The sequence below is a fragment of the Echinops telfairi genome, unplaced genomic scaffold (genome assembly GCF_000313985.2).
Source record: "Echinops telfairi isolate 266 unplaced genomic scaffold, ASM31398v2 ScPeMD7_23;HRSCAF=83, whole genome shotgun sequence".
NCBI classification, from domain to species: Eukaryota; Metazoa; Chordata; class Mammalia; order Afrosoricida; family Tenrecidae; genus Echinops; species Echinops telfairi.
The window spans coordinates 85,026,196-85,039,686 of record NW_022103920.1 but is presented as its reverse complement, the minus strand read 5'-3'; the positions used below and the strand labels follow the sequence as shown (position 1 = coordinate 85,039,686).

The following is a 13,491-nucleotide window of genomic DNA, read 5'->3' as shown; positions in this document are numbered from 1 at the left end:
AACCTGTCCACCAAAAAAAAAAAAAAAAAAATCTCTCTTCACTTTCAATTTCTGGAGTTCCCTGCCAAGAATTCTAGTGGAAAGCAGTCAGGTAGAGGAGGTATGAACAGAATGTGTGAGCCGTGTCTTTGCAGATAGAGGGAGGGTGGGGCTGGGTAAGGAAGGCCTCCCGTGGTGGACGGGAACACTGCCCAGGCCGTGGAAATGACCAGAAAGGAGGGGCGGTAAGGGAAGAGGGAGCAAAGTGGCCTCAGGAGGGAGGACAGTTTCGACCTGCGCATCTCCCGAGAACCACACTCAATGCAGTCTGGGGTCAGTAGTCCTCCACTTTCTAGCAGGCTCCCTGGAGACAGCAAGACCGAATGACATTCCTGAGCTGTGTGGTTTAGACCCATTTTCTAAAATCTGTGTACAAACCCTCAGGAATATTTTTCATTTTAATTTCATTTCCTAGGGAAACCAATGGGCACCTTTGTCATCTACTGAGAAGGACTCTACCAGTCTGAGCGAGCTCAGCCTCAGCGTCCCAGAGCGCTAGTTCCTTCAGGGGCAGCAGCTCTTGGAGAAGCGGGTTCGGGCGGGGAACTAGCTGCAGGCTGAAAGAGGAAACGGTCTGCTCCTGCCAAGATTACAGCCTGGGGACCCCTGCGTGGCAGGTCTCCTCCGTCAAGTTGAGTCTCTGAGCTGATGTCAAGCCCACAGCAAGGGTTTCCAGGTGACATCAATGTGGTAGAATCTTGATTTTAAGTCTTGAGAAGTAGTAGAGTGGCCAGCAGGCACACGCATCCTATTAGAAATTGGTTATTTAAAAGTATATTTTTCTTCAGTGCACATACACTACTTTTTCTAAAGGCTACCTGGGTTAGGTCATAAATACAGAGTACTTTGAACCAAATCACTAAACATAATTTTGTTTTTTTCCTTCGGGTTTTCCTTTTCACAACTGCCCCAAGCCTAAAGCTGTATGGATGCTGTGAACTAGACAGGTTAGGAATCTGGTTTTATCTATGTTGTAGCCGGTTAGGTCCAGTTCCTACCACCAAGTGAATGAGACACAAATCCTGACTCTACCCTCACCACTGATGTGAGTTGGGGCAAGCGATTTTATCTCCTTGTGCCTTTTGTCCATGACAGAAGAGAGGTGGCAACAGTTCCTGCCTCACGAGGCTGCTATGAAGAGTTACAGCGGAACGGATCTGAAGAGCTTTGAGCACTCATGGCCTGACGTATAGGACATCTAGAAAACTTATTACCAACATCACAATTACATGATAATTACTGCTATTCTTAATTCTTAAGCAAAAGAGTCTTAAACAGGTTTTGCTCTCTTGTGCAGAAAGGAGGGAGGTTGCTGAACAGAATGGAAGAGTAGGCTCCCTCAACCCTGACTCCTAGGCGTGGGGTCACAGGGCTACTGACCACTCCCAGGGCTGAGAAAACAGAAAAGGAACAGGTCAACTAAAATGTACTTTCCTTATTTTTACTAAAATTACTAAAGAAAATATTTCATCAGCAAGTGCATTTTATTGTTGTAATGACAGGAAATTTGAACAAGTTCTGAATGTACATAAAAATTAGTTTTTGTGTAATGTTAAAAACTGTGTGACTGCAAAGTACAATTACCAAGGTGTGCATAATAAGAGTCCTCCCATCTCATTACCAAATCTAAGTATGTCAGCAAATGAGCACAAGACTCTAACATTGCTTCTCTTGGGTTTGCAGGAGGGCAAAGCACACAGATCAGAAAGAACATTCTGCTAATTAAACTGAAGCAGATGACTACGGAAGAGAAGGGCTTGTCACATGTAACATCTGTGCCAAGAATGATCAGATTAAATATGCAAACTGTGAAGTAAAGGTGTGAAAAAGCAGTAAGGTGGTACTCCAGACCTTAAACAGGCTACAAAAGTTCTGACAGTTTTCCTAATTATTCTCAGTAACAGACACAGGAGGCCAAAAGGCAGGAGGGAGAAATACATTTTTCTCCATTATGGGTGTTGAGCACTAGGGCTAAAATCATGCCTGTCTGAACACTGATCAGTTTCTGCAAAGGTTAATAGCAATTAAATGCAGCAAACTAGATGAAATGAGAAACAGGTCATGATACTGCTGTACTTGCAAAGAGCACGATAAAGCATTTTCTTTTAAACTCATCTTACTGCACAGCAAGTTCAACATGCATTGTTATGAGGGAAAGAACCTATTTATTAAATGGTTAAGAAATGGCTTCGATGAAATTTTTAAAAACCACAGCAAGTTACACAAACTAATTCAATTATCATTAGCATTGTGTTGCTACCAAAGAATAAGAACCGCTACCTAAACACTAAAGATGTCTAAAGGATTATTTCTAAGAGACCACTACTATAGGTAGATAATTATGAGTTTAAAAATTTCAAAGTGGCATATAAATGGTAAAATTAGACATACTTCGGCATAATATTGTCAATAACACTTTGCTTTTTGCTTCCTTGAGTGTAGTTTTATCTATATGCAATGAAATAGAAGTATATAATACCTTATTTAATAATTGGTAATTAAAATTAATCTGATGACTATTATTCTGAAAGCATTCTTTGGACTTAATCTTTCACTTGGTATAAATCATAAAGTACATGTCTGAAACTCCAGACTCACTGCCCTCCAGTCTATTTCCATTCAGAGACCCTATCGGAAAGGGCAGAACTGCCCTGAGGATTTCTGAGACTGTCAACCTTTATGGGCGTAAAAGGCCTACACTTTGTCTGGCAGAGCGGCTGGTGGTTTCTCTGGTGGCTTTGTGGTTAGCAGCCTAACATGTAACCATTATACACTGTTTATTTGCCCAAGTCAAATGCAAGTAGGCAAGTAACACGATATGCATGTATGTGCCCAGCTCTGGCCCCCTCTCGACAAGAGAGAGAGCGTCAAGGGGAGAGACTCAGAAGAGAAAAAGTCCGTTTACTGTGCCATCCTCCGGGTCTTCTAAGCCATCGGGTCGACTCAGGTTTCGAGCAGGCTGGCTGCAGACAACATTGTCTTCCAGTCCCCAAGAGGGGACTCTCACGGGTGGCCTTTGGATTTCATCTGGATAAAAGGCACCATCCGCTCCATCTGCAGCGAAAGTTTTTGAAGACTATGGTGAAACCTGATGGTCACCCTAACAAAGTGGGGTTTTATTTTTAACCCAAGTGATTTTTAAACAAGGCTTACATGCAATGAGCAAAATAGATTGTTATTTCACAGAACATAACTTCTTAATGAGTCCAGTAACAAGTTCGACATTAAAACTAGTATACAAATAAAATAATGTTTCCATTTCAGTTGACTGTGTAATCCGTTCTCTGATTCCACTTTTAAAAAGCCTCCAGAATCAGCAAACTCAAAACCAAAAATATTTTGCAAACCTCTTATGTCCTGTGCTGCATAAGGATTGCCATACTGCAGCGCTGGCTGTGTACCGGACAAGGCGGGAACCTGACCATTCTGCTCTGTGCACTCATGGATACGCTGTGAGATCGGCTCTGTGCTCTGGGGATTCGGGCCTTCAATTTTCCTTTCAGCTTGGTTTTCTAGACTCCTTTTAATTTCCTGAATGTAGCAAACACAAAGGTGAGTGAGCAAAGCAATAAAATATTTTATAAGGACAGTATTAAACATTTAGCCAAGACATAATGATAAGATTTATTTCCCTAGCATGCCTTCCAGAATTTAGTTGAGAGGGTTGGCTCTCATGTTCTTATAAATGCCCCTTCCAAGCATATAACCAAAATCAGAAAACAGGATATAGCCCAATGTGTTTTGAAATGTATTTGTGCCAAGTAAGTATCCTTTATAGCCCACTTGCTGATTTAAGAGAAAACTGTAGACCTCTTACAACTTGGCCATTAGTTAAAATAAAGATAAACAAATAAGCATTGTTTCAATGGTAAAGTCTATCGAACCTTTAACAAATTAAAATAGACCAAAAACTAAACTTGTGTAAACACTGGAAAAATAGAAAGGGTGGAAAACTCTACAGCTCATTTTATACAAGACCAGATACCAAAACCAAAGACATCACCAGAAATCTGCAAACAAATATCTCTAATGAATACTGATTCAAAAATCTAATACATTAGCAAATTAAATCCAACATTGCAAAATTAATGACCGAGTGGATTTTATCCCAAGAGAGCAAATTATTTTACATCCAAAAATTAACACCATCTGTCATGTTAATAGGGGAAAAGGCATCATCATCCCAGTAGATTCAGATGAAATATTTAAAAATTCAATACCTATAAATTTTTGAAATAAGTGTCTGTAAATTAGAAAAAGTAAATTCCTCAACCTCTGATAAGGGGAATCTAAAAAGAAAACCCAACACCTGATTTTAATGAAGTGGCTCAAATCAACAAGAAAGCAAAGAGGTTTCTTTTCAAATAAGTATTTCTATAAACCACAAACAATTCGCAAACGACATTTTTTTAAACTCTTCTTGTAATGATAAGTAAAACAGGCATGAACAACCTAAGAATGGCCAGATCTGACCCACTAAAAGGATGAAACATTGCAGGAAAAAATTAAAGACAGCCTAAAACAAAGATATACCATATTCATGGACTGAAGATGATAGTTTCATAATGTCCTGTCCAAATTGACATAAATTCAATATAATTCCAATCCAGCTCACATATAAACTGGCAGGCTGACAAAGTATGCTGAAATACAAGGAATTGAAATAGCCCATTTTACACAAGCAAATCGTTGGATGGCTTATACCACATGTAATTTCAAAATTATTACAGAGCTTGGGTAATCCTGGTAGTAAAGAATGGATTAGAGCTTGCCAAACTCTTCTGTAAAACCCCAATTAAAATAAAACAACCAAGCAAAACAAAACCCACCATCAAATTGATAACTCCTAGCGGCCCTGTAAGTCTATGAAGAGTTCTGAGACTATAAATCTATGGGAGCAGACAGCCCATCTAGGAGCTGTTGGTGCTGTCAAACCACTGACTTTGTAGTTAGCAGCCACAGAACCACCAGGGCTCCCTTTTCCCCATGAAGGCCACATAAATACTGTTCAAATTACCTAATGTGAACCGATTACAAGGAACTATATGTGACCTCCTCCCTGAGGGACAGACAGCAGAGAAGTGGGTGAAGGGAGACGTCGACGTCGGACAGGGCAAGATATGACAAAATACCAATTTATAAACTATCAAGGGCTCATGAGGGAGGAGGGAGCGGGGAGGGAGGGGAAAAATGAGGACCTAATGTCGGGGGTTTAAGTGGAGAGAAAATGTTTTGAGAATGATGTCCAAATGCGCTTTACACACTTGATGTGTGTATGGATTGTGATAACAGTTGTATGAGCCCCTAATGTTTTTAAAAAAATAAAAATAAAGTTTAAAAAAAAATTTTACCTAATGCATAAATGAATGAGAATGCCATATTCCAATAGAAACTTTACAAAAGCAAGAAAAGCTTAGATCTGGTTTGCTGATTGTCTAAATCAATAAAACATAGAAGATCATCTAAATATACACACCTACTACACAGTCAATTGATTTTCAACAAACATTTTGAAAAGGCAGTTTCACTGGAGGAAAACAATGGTCTTTTCAACAAAGGCTTCAAAAAAACTAGGTAGCAACATGCTGAGAAAAAGAACTCATTCCAGACACAAAAATTAACTTTAAACAGATCATAAATCTAATCATTTGGAGCAGTGGTTCTCAACCTTCCCAATGTCACAACCCTTTACTATAGTTCATGTTGTGGTGATTCCCCCAAACCATAAAATTATTTTCATTGCTACTTCATAAAGTTTTGCTCTTTTAAAAGAAAATGGGGAGCTTCTATAAAGTATGTGGAGCTAAAGATAATGGAATTTTTCCACTAACTCTTTGAAACTCCTTTTTAATGTTTTAATGCAAAGTTAAGCCACAGATTGAGAAAATACACTTGGCAATAAGGAGTTTCCTCTGAAAACCATGAAGAATTTTTACAAACAACCCAAGAAGACCAACAACTTTTCCCACCCCCACCCAGCCACCCAAAACGACAGGTAAATATCTGAACAGACATTTCACAGAGGAGCCATATATAAAGGGCCGGTGAACAGATGCTCAACACCACTAGCCAACACGAACATCAAACTCAAGCCACATCAAACTCAAGCCACAAGGAGGTAACACTACAAACTCACTTAGAATGGCTAAAATTAAAGACTGACAATGCCAAATACTGGTGAGGAAGGATATGCAGTAACTAGAGTGCTCGTACACTGCTGGTGGGAATACAAAACACTACAGCCATTTGAAAAACAATCGGCTGTTTCTTAAACACACACTTACCACATAGCAGTATTATTCAACAAAGCATCTGAATAATTCAAATGTCTACCAAGTAGTGAATTAATTAATGCCCATTAACCAGTGAATGGAAATGTTCTATAGGATTCAATTTATAAGAAAAGCTAGAAAAGGCAGAAGGAACCCAAAGAGACCAGTCTCCCTCCAGCCCTACCTAACCAGAAACTCGGGGTCAGGATGTAAAAGTCTGTCTAACAAGCCCTCCAAGTGATTCTGATGCAATCTAAAGTAGATCGCAGTGAAACTGTTAATTATAAAATGGGAGAAAAGCACTTGGTTACATATACTTATCATAGAAAGGGGGCTAAGCTAATACTCTGACCCTGTGGATTTCCGAGAAAATGGCCTTTTTCCCCTTGGAGCAGGCTGGTGGTTTCAAACTGCTGACCTTGCAGTTAACAACACAATTTGGAACCCATGATGACACTAGGCTCCTTAAAGCTGATAGTTTAAAAAAAGGGGGAGGGGGGCAGAGATAGTATCGAAAAAGACCATTTTTACAGAATAGACCAAAGTCATAACAACTCACATAAAAAGTGCTCAACTTTACCTATAAGAGATAACATTTTTCATCTACCACAGCAGCAACAAACAATTAGAAAGCCCAGCTGTCACTCTGTGGGGAAACAAGTGTACTTCTCAAATATTTAGTGGGAATACAAAAGCATTAACCTCTGTAAAAGAGAATTTCACAATGTTTAGCAACTTTACACATACACTTGCCCTCCTCTCCTCCAAACAATGGAAACCCACGTTTTCTATCTGTCCCTTTCACCCCACACCTTTCAGAGCCCAATAACTGCATAAACAGATTCCTCAAAATACGTGTGGGTATGCAATATGTATGTGACTATGTATGAAGATAAACAAAGAGACTTCAGTTTGTGGGAAAAATGCCACGATTTCTTAACTCCATATTCCCACAAACTTTTGAAGCTCCCTTTAATTATCTTTCTACAATATACCATATTCTGTTTCTCTGGAGAAGCCCAATTGGTTCACAAACCAATGTTTTAAAGCATGCACCATATATCAACGAAGAATAGGGGAAGGTCCTTCCAAATAACAGAATGCCAAGGCACAAATGTGGAAGTGGCAGAGTGTAAACAATAAAGATTCAGCCATTCTGATAATGACCGAGGTGCTCTGACAGTACAGTGAATTGACACACTGGCTGCTAACTACCAAGTCAACAGCTGCAACCCACCTGTCACTCCATGGGAGCAAGACGAGGCTGTCTGTTCCCACCAAATTTACGGACTCGGAAATTTAAAAATGTGGTTGCACTCAGTTCTATATGGTTTGCCATGAGCTGCAATGAACTTAATGGCAATGGGATTGGTTTGGTCACGTGATGTTTGAAGGGATCCTGTTATTTGGATGGATCTTTTACCCATTATCCTATCGTCGTGCACTGGTCATTTGGAAGACACAGGTCACCACGGCACAGCATTACAAGAGTCTAAAAGCTAATATGGCAGGTACACATTTATAAAATTCTTTACTTGCAAACTTCATTTTACCACTGGCAACAAATACTATCAACACTATCCATTAACAGGCTTACTTGATTTATTTTTGAGACCAAACTCTGTTTTAAAAAAAAATCACTACCATAGAACTGATTTTGAATCATGGCAGACAACCCTATAGAATAGGCTAGAACCGGCCCTGAGGGTTTCTGAGGCTATAACACTTTATAGGAGTAGAAAATCTTGTCTTTTCCAGCAAAATTCCTTACCATCAAGTCAATTCCAACTTGTAGCAGACTCTATAACACAAAATAGGTTTTTTGAGACTTTAAATCTTTGGGTTTCCAAAACTATAAATCTTTCCAGCCTCTTTCCTTTAGGCAGAAATGATTTGGAGATACTTCCTACTTCATTACACAAAATACTAGAAGGACATGTATCCAAGTATTGGGCATCAATACAACTAATAGATTTTACTACCACATTTTCTTAACTGCTTTTAAAAACAAAAACTGGGTGGGGGTGGGGGGGTGAGTTGACATCAAGGGCCGAAGCAGAAAAAAAATGTTTTGAAAATGATGGCAACATATATACAAATGTGCTTGACACAACTGTATGTATGGATTGTGCTAAGAGTTGTAAGAGCCCCAATAAAATGACTTATTTTAAAAAAAACATGTGAATGCATAGTGGTGATGACTGCAGTAACTATTAATACAGTTGTTGTCCATGCCTTGATTCACAATGAGACACCATTTGTTACCACCACTTCTTTTAAACCAACTATGCATGAACCCTGATGGTTCAAGTCCATCTGACCATAAGATAAGTGGTGCAGGCATACCAACAGTGTGCTCCCATCAGGATTTACAGCCTCATAAACCCTATGTAGAGTTGTTAAGAGTCGGAATCAAGTGAACAATAATAGGTAGGTTTTGCACAGGTAACACACATGGGTGATACATTTTTAAAATCTCAATAAATTTATAAAATTACCAATTCTTTAAGTTACATTACCAAAAAAACGTTAAGGCTCTAGAACAATTTTAAATATACATTCATGGTTTCTTTATAATGACTATGAGGATCAACTTTTAAAAAAAGTAAATTTACAGAATAAAAGCCATAATGGCAAGTACACATGTATATCTATTTTCTCAGCTAATTGTTAATAGGCTGGACTGAAACATAACTAATCAAAAGTACAGTCTTATTTATAGATGAAAGTACTATCTCAAAGATCCAAATTAAAGCCTTACACTAGATTGATAAAATATTACAAGTAACACATTTTCAGATGTATCGTACACCTCAAGTTACCATATAATGAGAACTAAACTTACTTTATAATTGTCTTCTACTTCAGCTAGTTGTAGTTTCACACTTGCAGTGATTTTCATTTGTTCTTTCCATTTCAATTCCATTTTTGCAAGCTCATCAGCATATTTATTACATTTTGTTTTCTCTTCCTAAATGAAAGCAATCAGTACCACAAAAAAATTAATACCATATAGCAAACATCTTCACCAACATACTTATAGATGCAGAATACTTATAATATTGTTAAAAACTGAAATAACCAATACACCCTCGTGGTGTGGTGGTTACGAGTTAGGCTATGCTCTGTAAGATCAGTAGTTCAAAACCACCGGCTGCTCCAAGGCTGGCAGGGCTTTCTACGCCTATAAAGAGTTACAGGCTCAGAAGCTCACAGGGGCAATTCTACTCAGTCCTCTAGGGTTGCTAAGTCAGCAGACTTGATGGCAGTGAATAACTCCTGACCTCTGTAATATAATGTTCTACAGAAAGCACATGTTACTTATGTAAAGGTAGGTAATAAAAATTATGTTCATAACATTGGTGGTCCTAGGAACTGATTACAAAAATTCTGAGAAAGACAATCTTTAGTCTGATTTCTTACAGACTGCTCTTTTCCACAAGCCAAAAAGTCAAAGTGAACAAAGTACGAATTCTAAAAATAATGTAAGTTCATTTCATTTACATTTGTTTTGTTCCAGATGGAAATTTTTAATTGTCTTGAGTAATTCAAAGAGGAAAAGAAACAACAAATAATGATGTAACAACTGAATAATCATAACATAGCACGCGCAAACACACCTCAAAATATGCTCAAAAATTAACATTTAGGGAGGAGGGCAATGAATGTACAAGTGTGCTTTACACAACTGATGTTGTATGTATGGATTGTGATAAGAGTTGTATGAGCCCCTAATAAAATTATTTTTTTAATTAACATTTAGGTTCATAGACATACATGTAAATCTAAGAGTATAAAATATATATTAAACAACAGAGAAAATTTTTACAGCTTTGGATTTGACAAAAGTCTTAGAATTTAAAAGGCAGAAAACATAAAAGAATAAATTAACTGTACACTTCAAAATAAAAAAGTGTCCTCAAAAATCACCATTAAGAAAAAGTCTTGTGAGGTTAGCAATAAATCTCTCTCCTTCCCTGTACCACCAAGAGGAGCTGAGGTGAGCATGCTACCATGAAAAAAAAAAGAGAAAAACTCTTGAAAGTCTGGCTAGACCAGAGGATATACACTGGTACTGATAGGAACTGGAAACACAGGGAATCCAGGGCGGATGATCCCTTCAGGACCAGTGGTGTGAGTGGCGATATGGGAGGGTAGAGGGAGAATGGGTTGGAAAGAGGGAACCGATGACAAGGATCTACATGTGGCCTCCTCCCTGGGGGACAGATGACAGGAAGTGGGTGAAGGGAGATGTCAGACAGGGCAAGATATGACAAAATAATAATGTATCAAGGGCTCATGAGGGAGGGGGGAGGAGGAAGGGAGGGGAAAAATGAGGCCCTGATACTAGGGTCTTAAATGGAAAGCAAATGTTTTGAGAATGATGAGGGCAATGAATGTACAAATGTGCTTTACACAACTGATGTTATGTATGGATTGTGATAAGTCGTATGAAGCCCTAATAAAACGATTAAAAAAAAGAAAAGAAAAACTGAGACATGTGAGAAAATATTCATGCTTTGATCAAAAGCTTTTACCTCAAAAGAACTCTTACAACAATATTAATAACCCTATTTTTAAAATGGAAAAAAAAAAACCCCAGAATTCTCACGGTTGCCCCCCCACCCCCAAAGACTGTAAGCAGGACCAATGAGATATTAAAAAGTGAACTTCATTGGCATCCTCATTAGGGACACAAGTGAAACCACATAGGCTAGCACCATACACTTACTAGACTGGCTAAAGTAAAAAAGACTCACCATCATTCTCCATTGCTGTGAAAATATAAAATGTTACAACCACCTTACAAAGCAGCTTGGTATTTTCTTATAAAATTAAACATTCATGTACCATACTGTCTGGCTATTTCTTTCCTACATATTTACGCAAAATTGACAGAAGACATATATAAATGTTCATAGCAGCTTAATTTGTAACTGATTAAAAACTCAAAGTAAATCAAATGCCCAACATCTAATGAATGGACAAACACCAGTGAACTACTTCAACAATAAAAAGGAATAAGCTGCAGGTATAAGCCAAAATTTGACTAACTTTCCAAATAATTAATTACATTGAAATAAGCTGTGTAGGGGCGGAAGATGGGCCTATTTATATGAAGTGCTATAAAGCTGGCAAAAATGGGTCAATCTGGTGACACAGAAATGAATTACAAATGGTCACATAAAATTTGGTTGGAAAAGTGATGAAAAGTATGCACCACTTAGATTTCAATTCTACCTCAATATAATAGTATAAAAACATAATAAATGTTCACTGAGGCTCGAAGGAAAATCTCTATTCATTTCAATGATAGTAGTAAATATTATGAAGCTATTAAAGCATTCATCTAGAAGTGACTGATCCCTAAATGAAGTTTAGTACTTTAAATTATTTTGAACTCAAGGTTTAAATTTTTCTAATTAATCATTCTACGGCAAGATCTTCTGAAGAAGTATTCCTTTAAAGTTTGACTTAAAATTATATTAATATCAATTAGATAAAAAAACAAAACAAAATCCAAGCTCACTGCCATCAAGTTGATTCCAATTCATGACCACCCTGTAGGGCAAGGTCCAACAGCCCTTGTGTGTTCCAAGACTGTAACTCTTCAAGGGAGTAGAAAGTCTTTCTACCATTAATTCGAAGGAAAAAAGAATATTTTAAATTAACTACCATAGTAACTTTGAGCAGATGATGTGCAAGCTTTGTTCTGATGCTCTAGCATTTACCAAAAGCATACAGAAACACAAACGTCCAAAATTGAAAAAAAATAAACACAGAATAGATCTTTTTCATCCTCCCCCAAACCATGGCATAATGAGGAGCATTTTCTCTTTGTCTTTTTAAATGCTCCAGGAGTGTATGCTACAAATAACACTGCAAAACAGAACGCCTGGATGATACTATTTAAAATAATTAAAATATTCTATAAGAGGATACAACTCACTTGGAAGACATTCCCTATTTCTACTTTGTAAATCTGGCAACTTTACAGTATGGAAAACATTTGCTACAATTACAGTAAATATAAAATAAGCACTTTCCCTTTTTGAAGTTTAAACACTTCCCATGTATTTTCATAGCAATAAGAAGGGAAGCAGACAGTAAACATTTGATCTCAAGCACCTGCCCACTCTCAGAAAGAAGAATATTACGTAAATAGAAACTAACAACTATAAGATCATGAATTTACAAACAGGTAATCAAAACACTTTCCTCAGCACTCCACATATGAAACTAAATACTAATAAATGAAAAAATGAAAAGTAAGCCACAGGATACCAATCCATCAACACAGTACACATAAGCTAAGCTATTTATACTGAATAAATGTAGCAAACTTACCTGCAAGAGTTGTTTACATTTTTGGTACTTTTCTGTTGTGTCAGCAATTTCTTTGGTCATTTCACAAACTTGCCCTTTTGTTATCATCTCAAAATCAGTCTCACCTATAAGAAGGGGGAAAATGACTTTAAAAATGCATTTTGCTTCTTTCTGGGTGATGTAAAATCTTTTGAAAATGGATAGTGGCAATATAACATGGGGAATTAATATCACAAAGTTAAACCCGTAAAAAAGATAAGCCTGTCATATATAGTTAACTGCAATATAAATCTTTGATTACATAAAAGATTTTAAAAAGCATTATCAGACCTGGTGAAAACCCTAGAGATATTTAAACTTTTCATGCTATTAATTTATTCAGTCTCTCGAATCTGTTCTATGAATTAGTATAATAAAAAATAATTTAACTTGACGTCCAATGGTCGAGAATGAGGGAAATGAACTCAAGAGGCCAATGTAAAGAAAAAAATATACATTAATACAACAGGATTTCCAAATCTCCCTCATTCCCACCACCAGTAAACTGTTAAATAAATTTTTAAGTTTTATGCCACTAAGGCATAAAAGTTCCATAAATTAAGAGTTTCACATAAAAGTTCATCTCACCTTTCTTCACTCTAGTTCAACTCAGCTCTTAAAATTACTAGGAAATTTTGTACCTACGAACATTCTCATAAAGATAACACAAGTTGACACAGTGTATCCATCACATAGAGGACTCTGTCTAATTTTTATAATTTTCCCTTTCTCTCAATTATCTCACTTTGTACACTCTCTGGAACAAGGCAAAAAGTCCTACACAAAATTCTAATAAGGCATTTTTACCTGCAGA

General features: G+C 37.3%; 1 protein-coding gene across 1 annotated transcript in view; it reads right to left on the bottom strand.

The window, feature by feature from the left end:
• Window positions 1-13,491, bottom strand: part of TAX1BP1 (Tax1 binding protein 1) — a 64,138-nt gene that overhangs the window by 4,812 nt on the left and 45,835 nt on the right. Inside the window, exons 11-15 of the mRNA XM_045288662.1 lie at window positions 13,173-13,182; window positions 12,660-12,763; window positions 9,157-9,282; window positions 3,387-3,570; window positions 2,945-3,093 (exon numbers count right to left, since the gene is read on the bottom strand). Coding sequence (XP_045144597.1) covers window positions 2,945-3,093; window positions 3,387-3,570; window positions 9,157-9,282; window positions 12,660-12,763; window positions 13,173-13,182 — 573 coding nt within the window. The remainder of the gene's footprint in view (window positions 1-2,944; window positions 3,094-3,386; window positions 3,571-9,156; window positions 9,283-12,659; window positions 12,764-13,172; window positions 13,183-13,491) is intronic.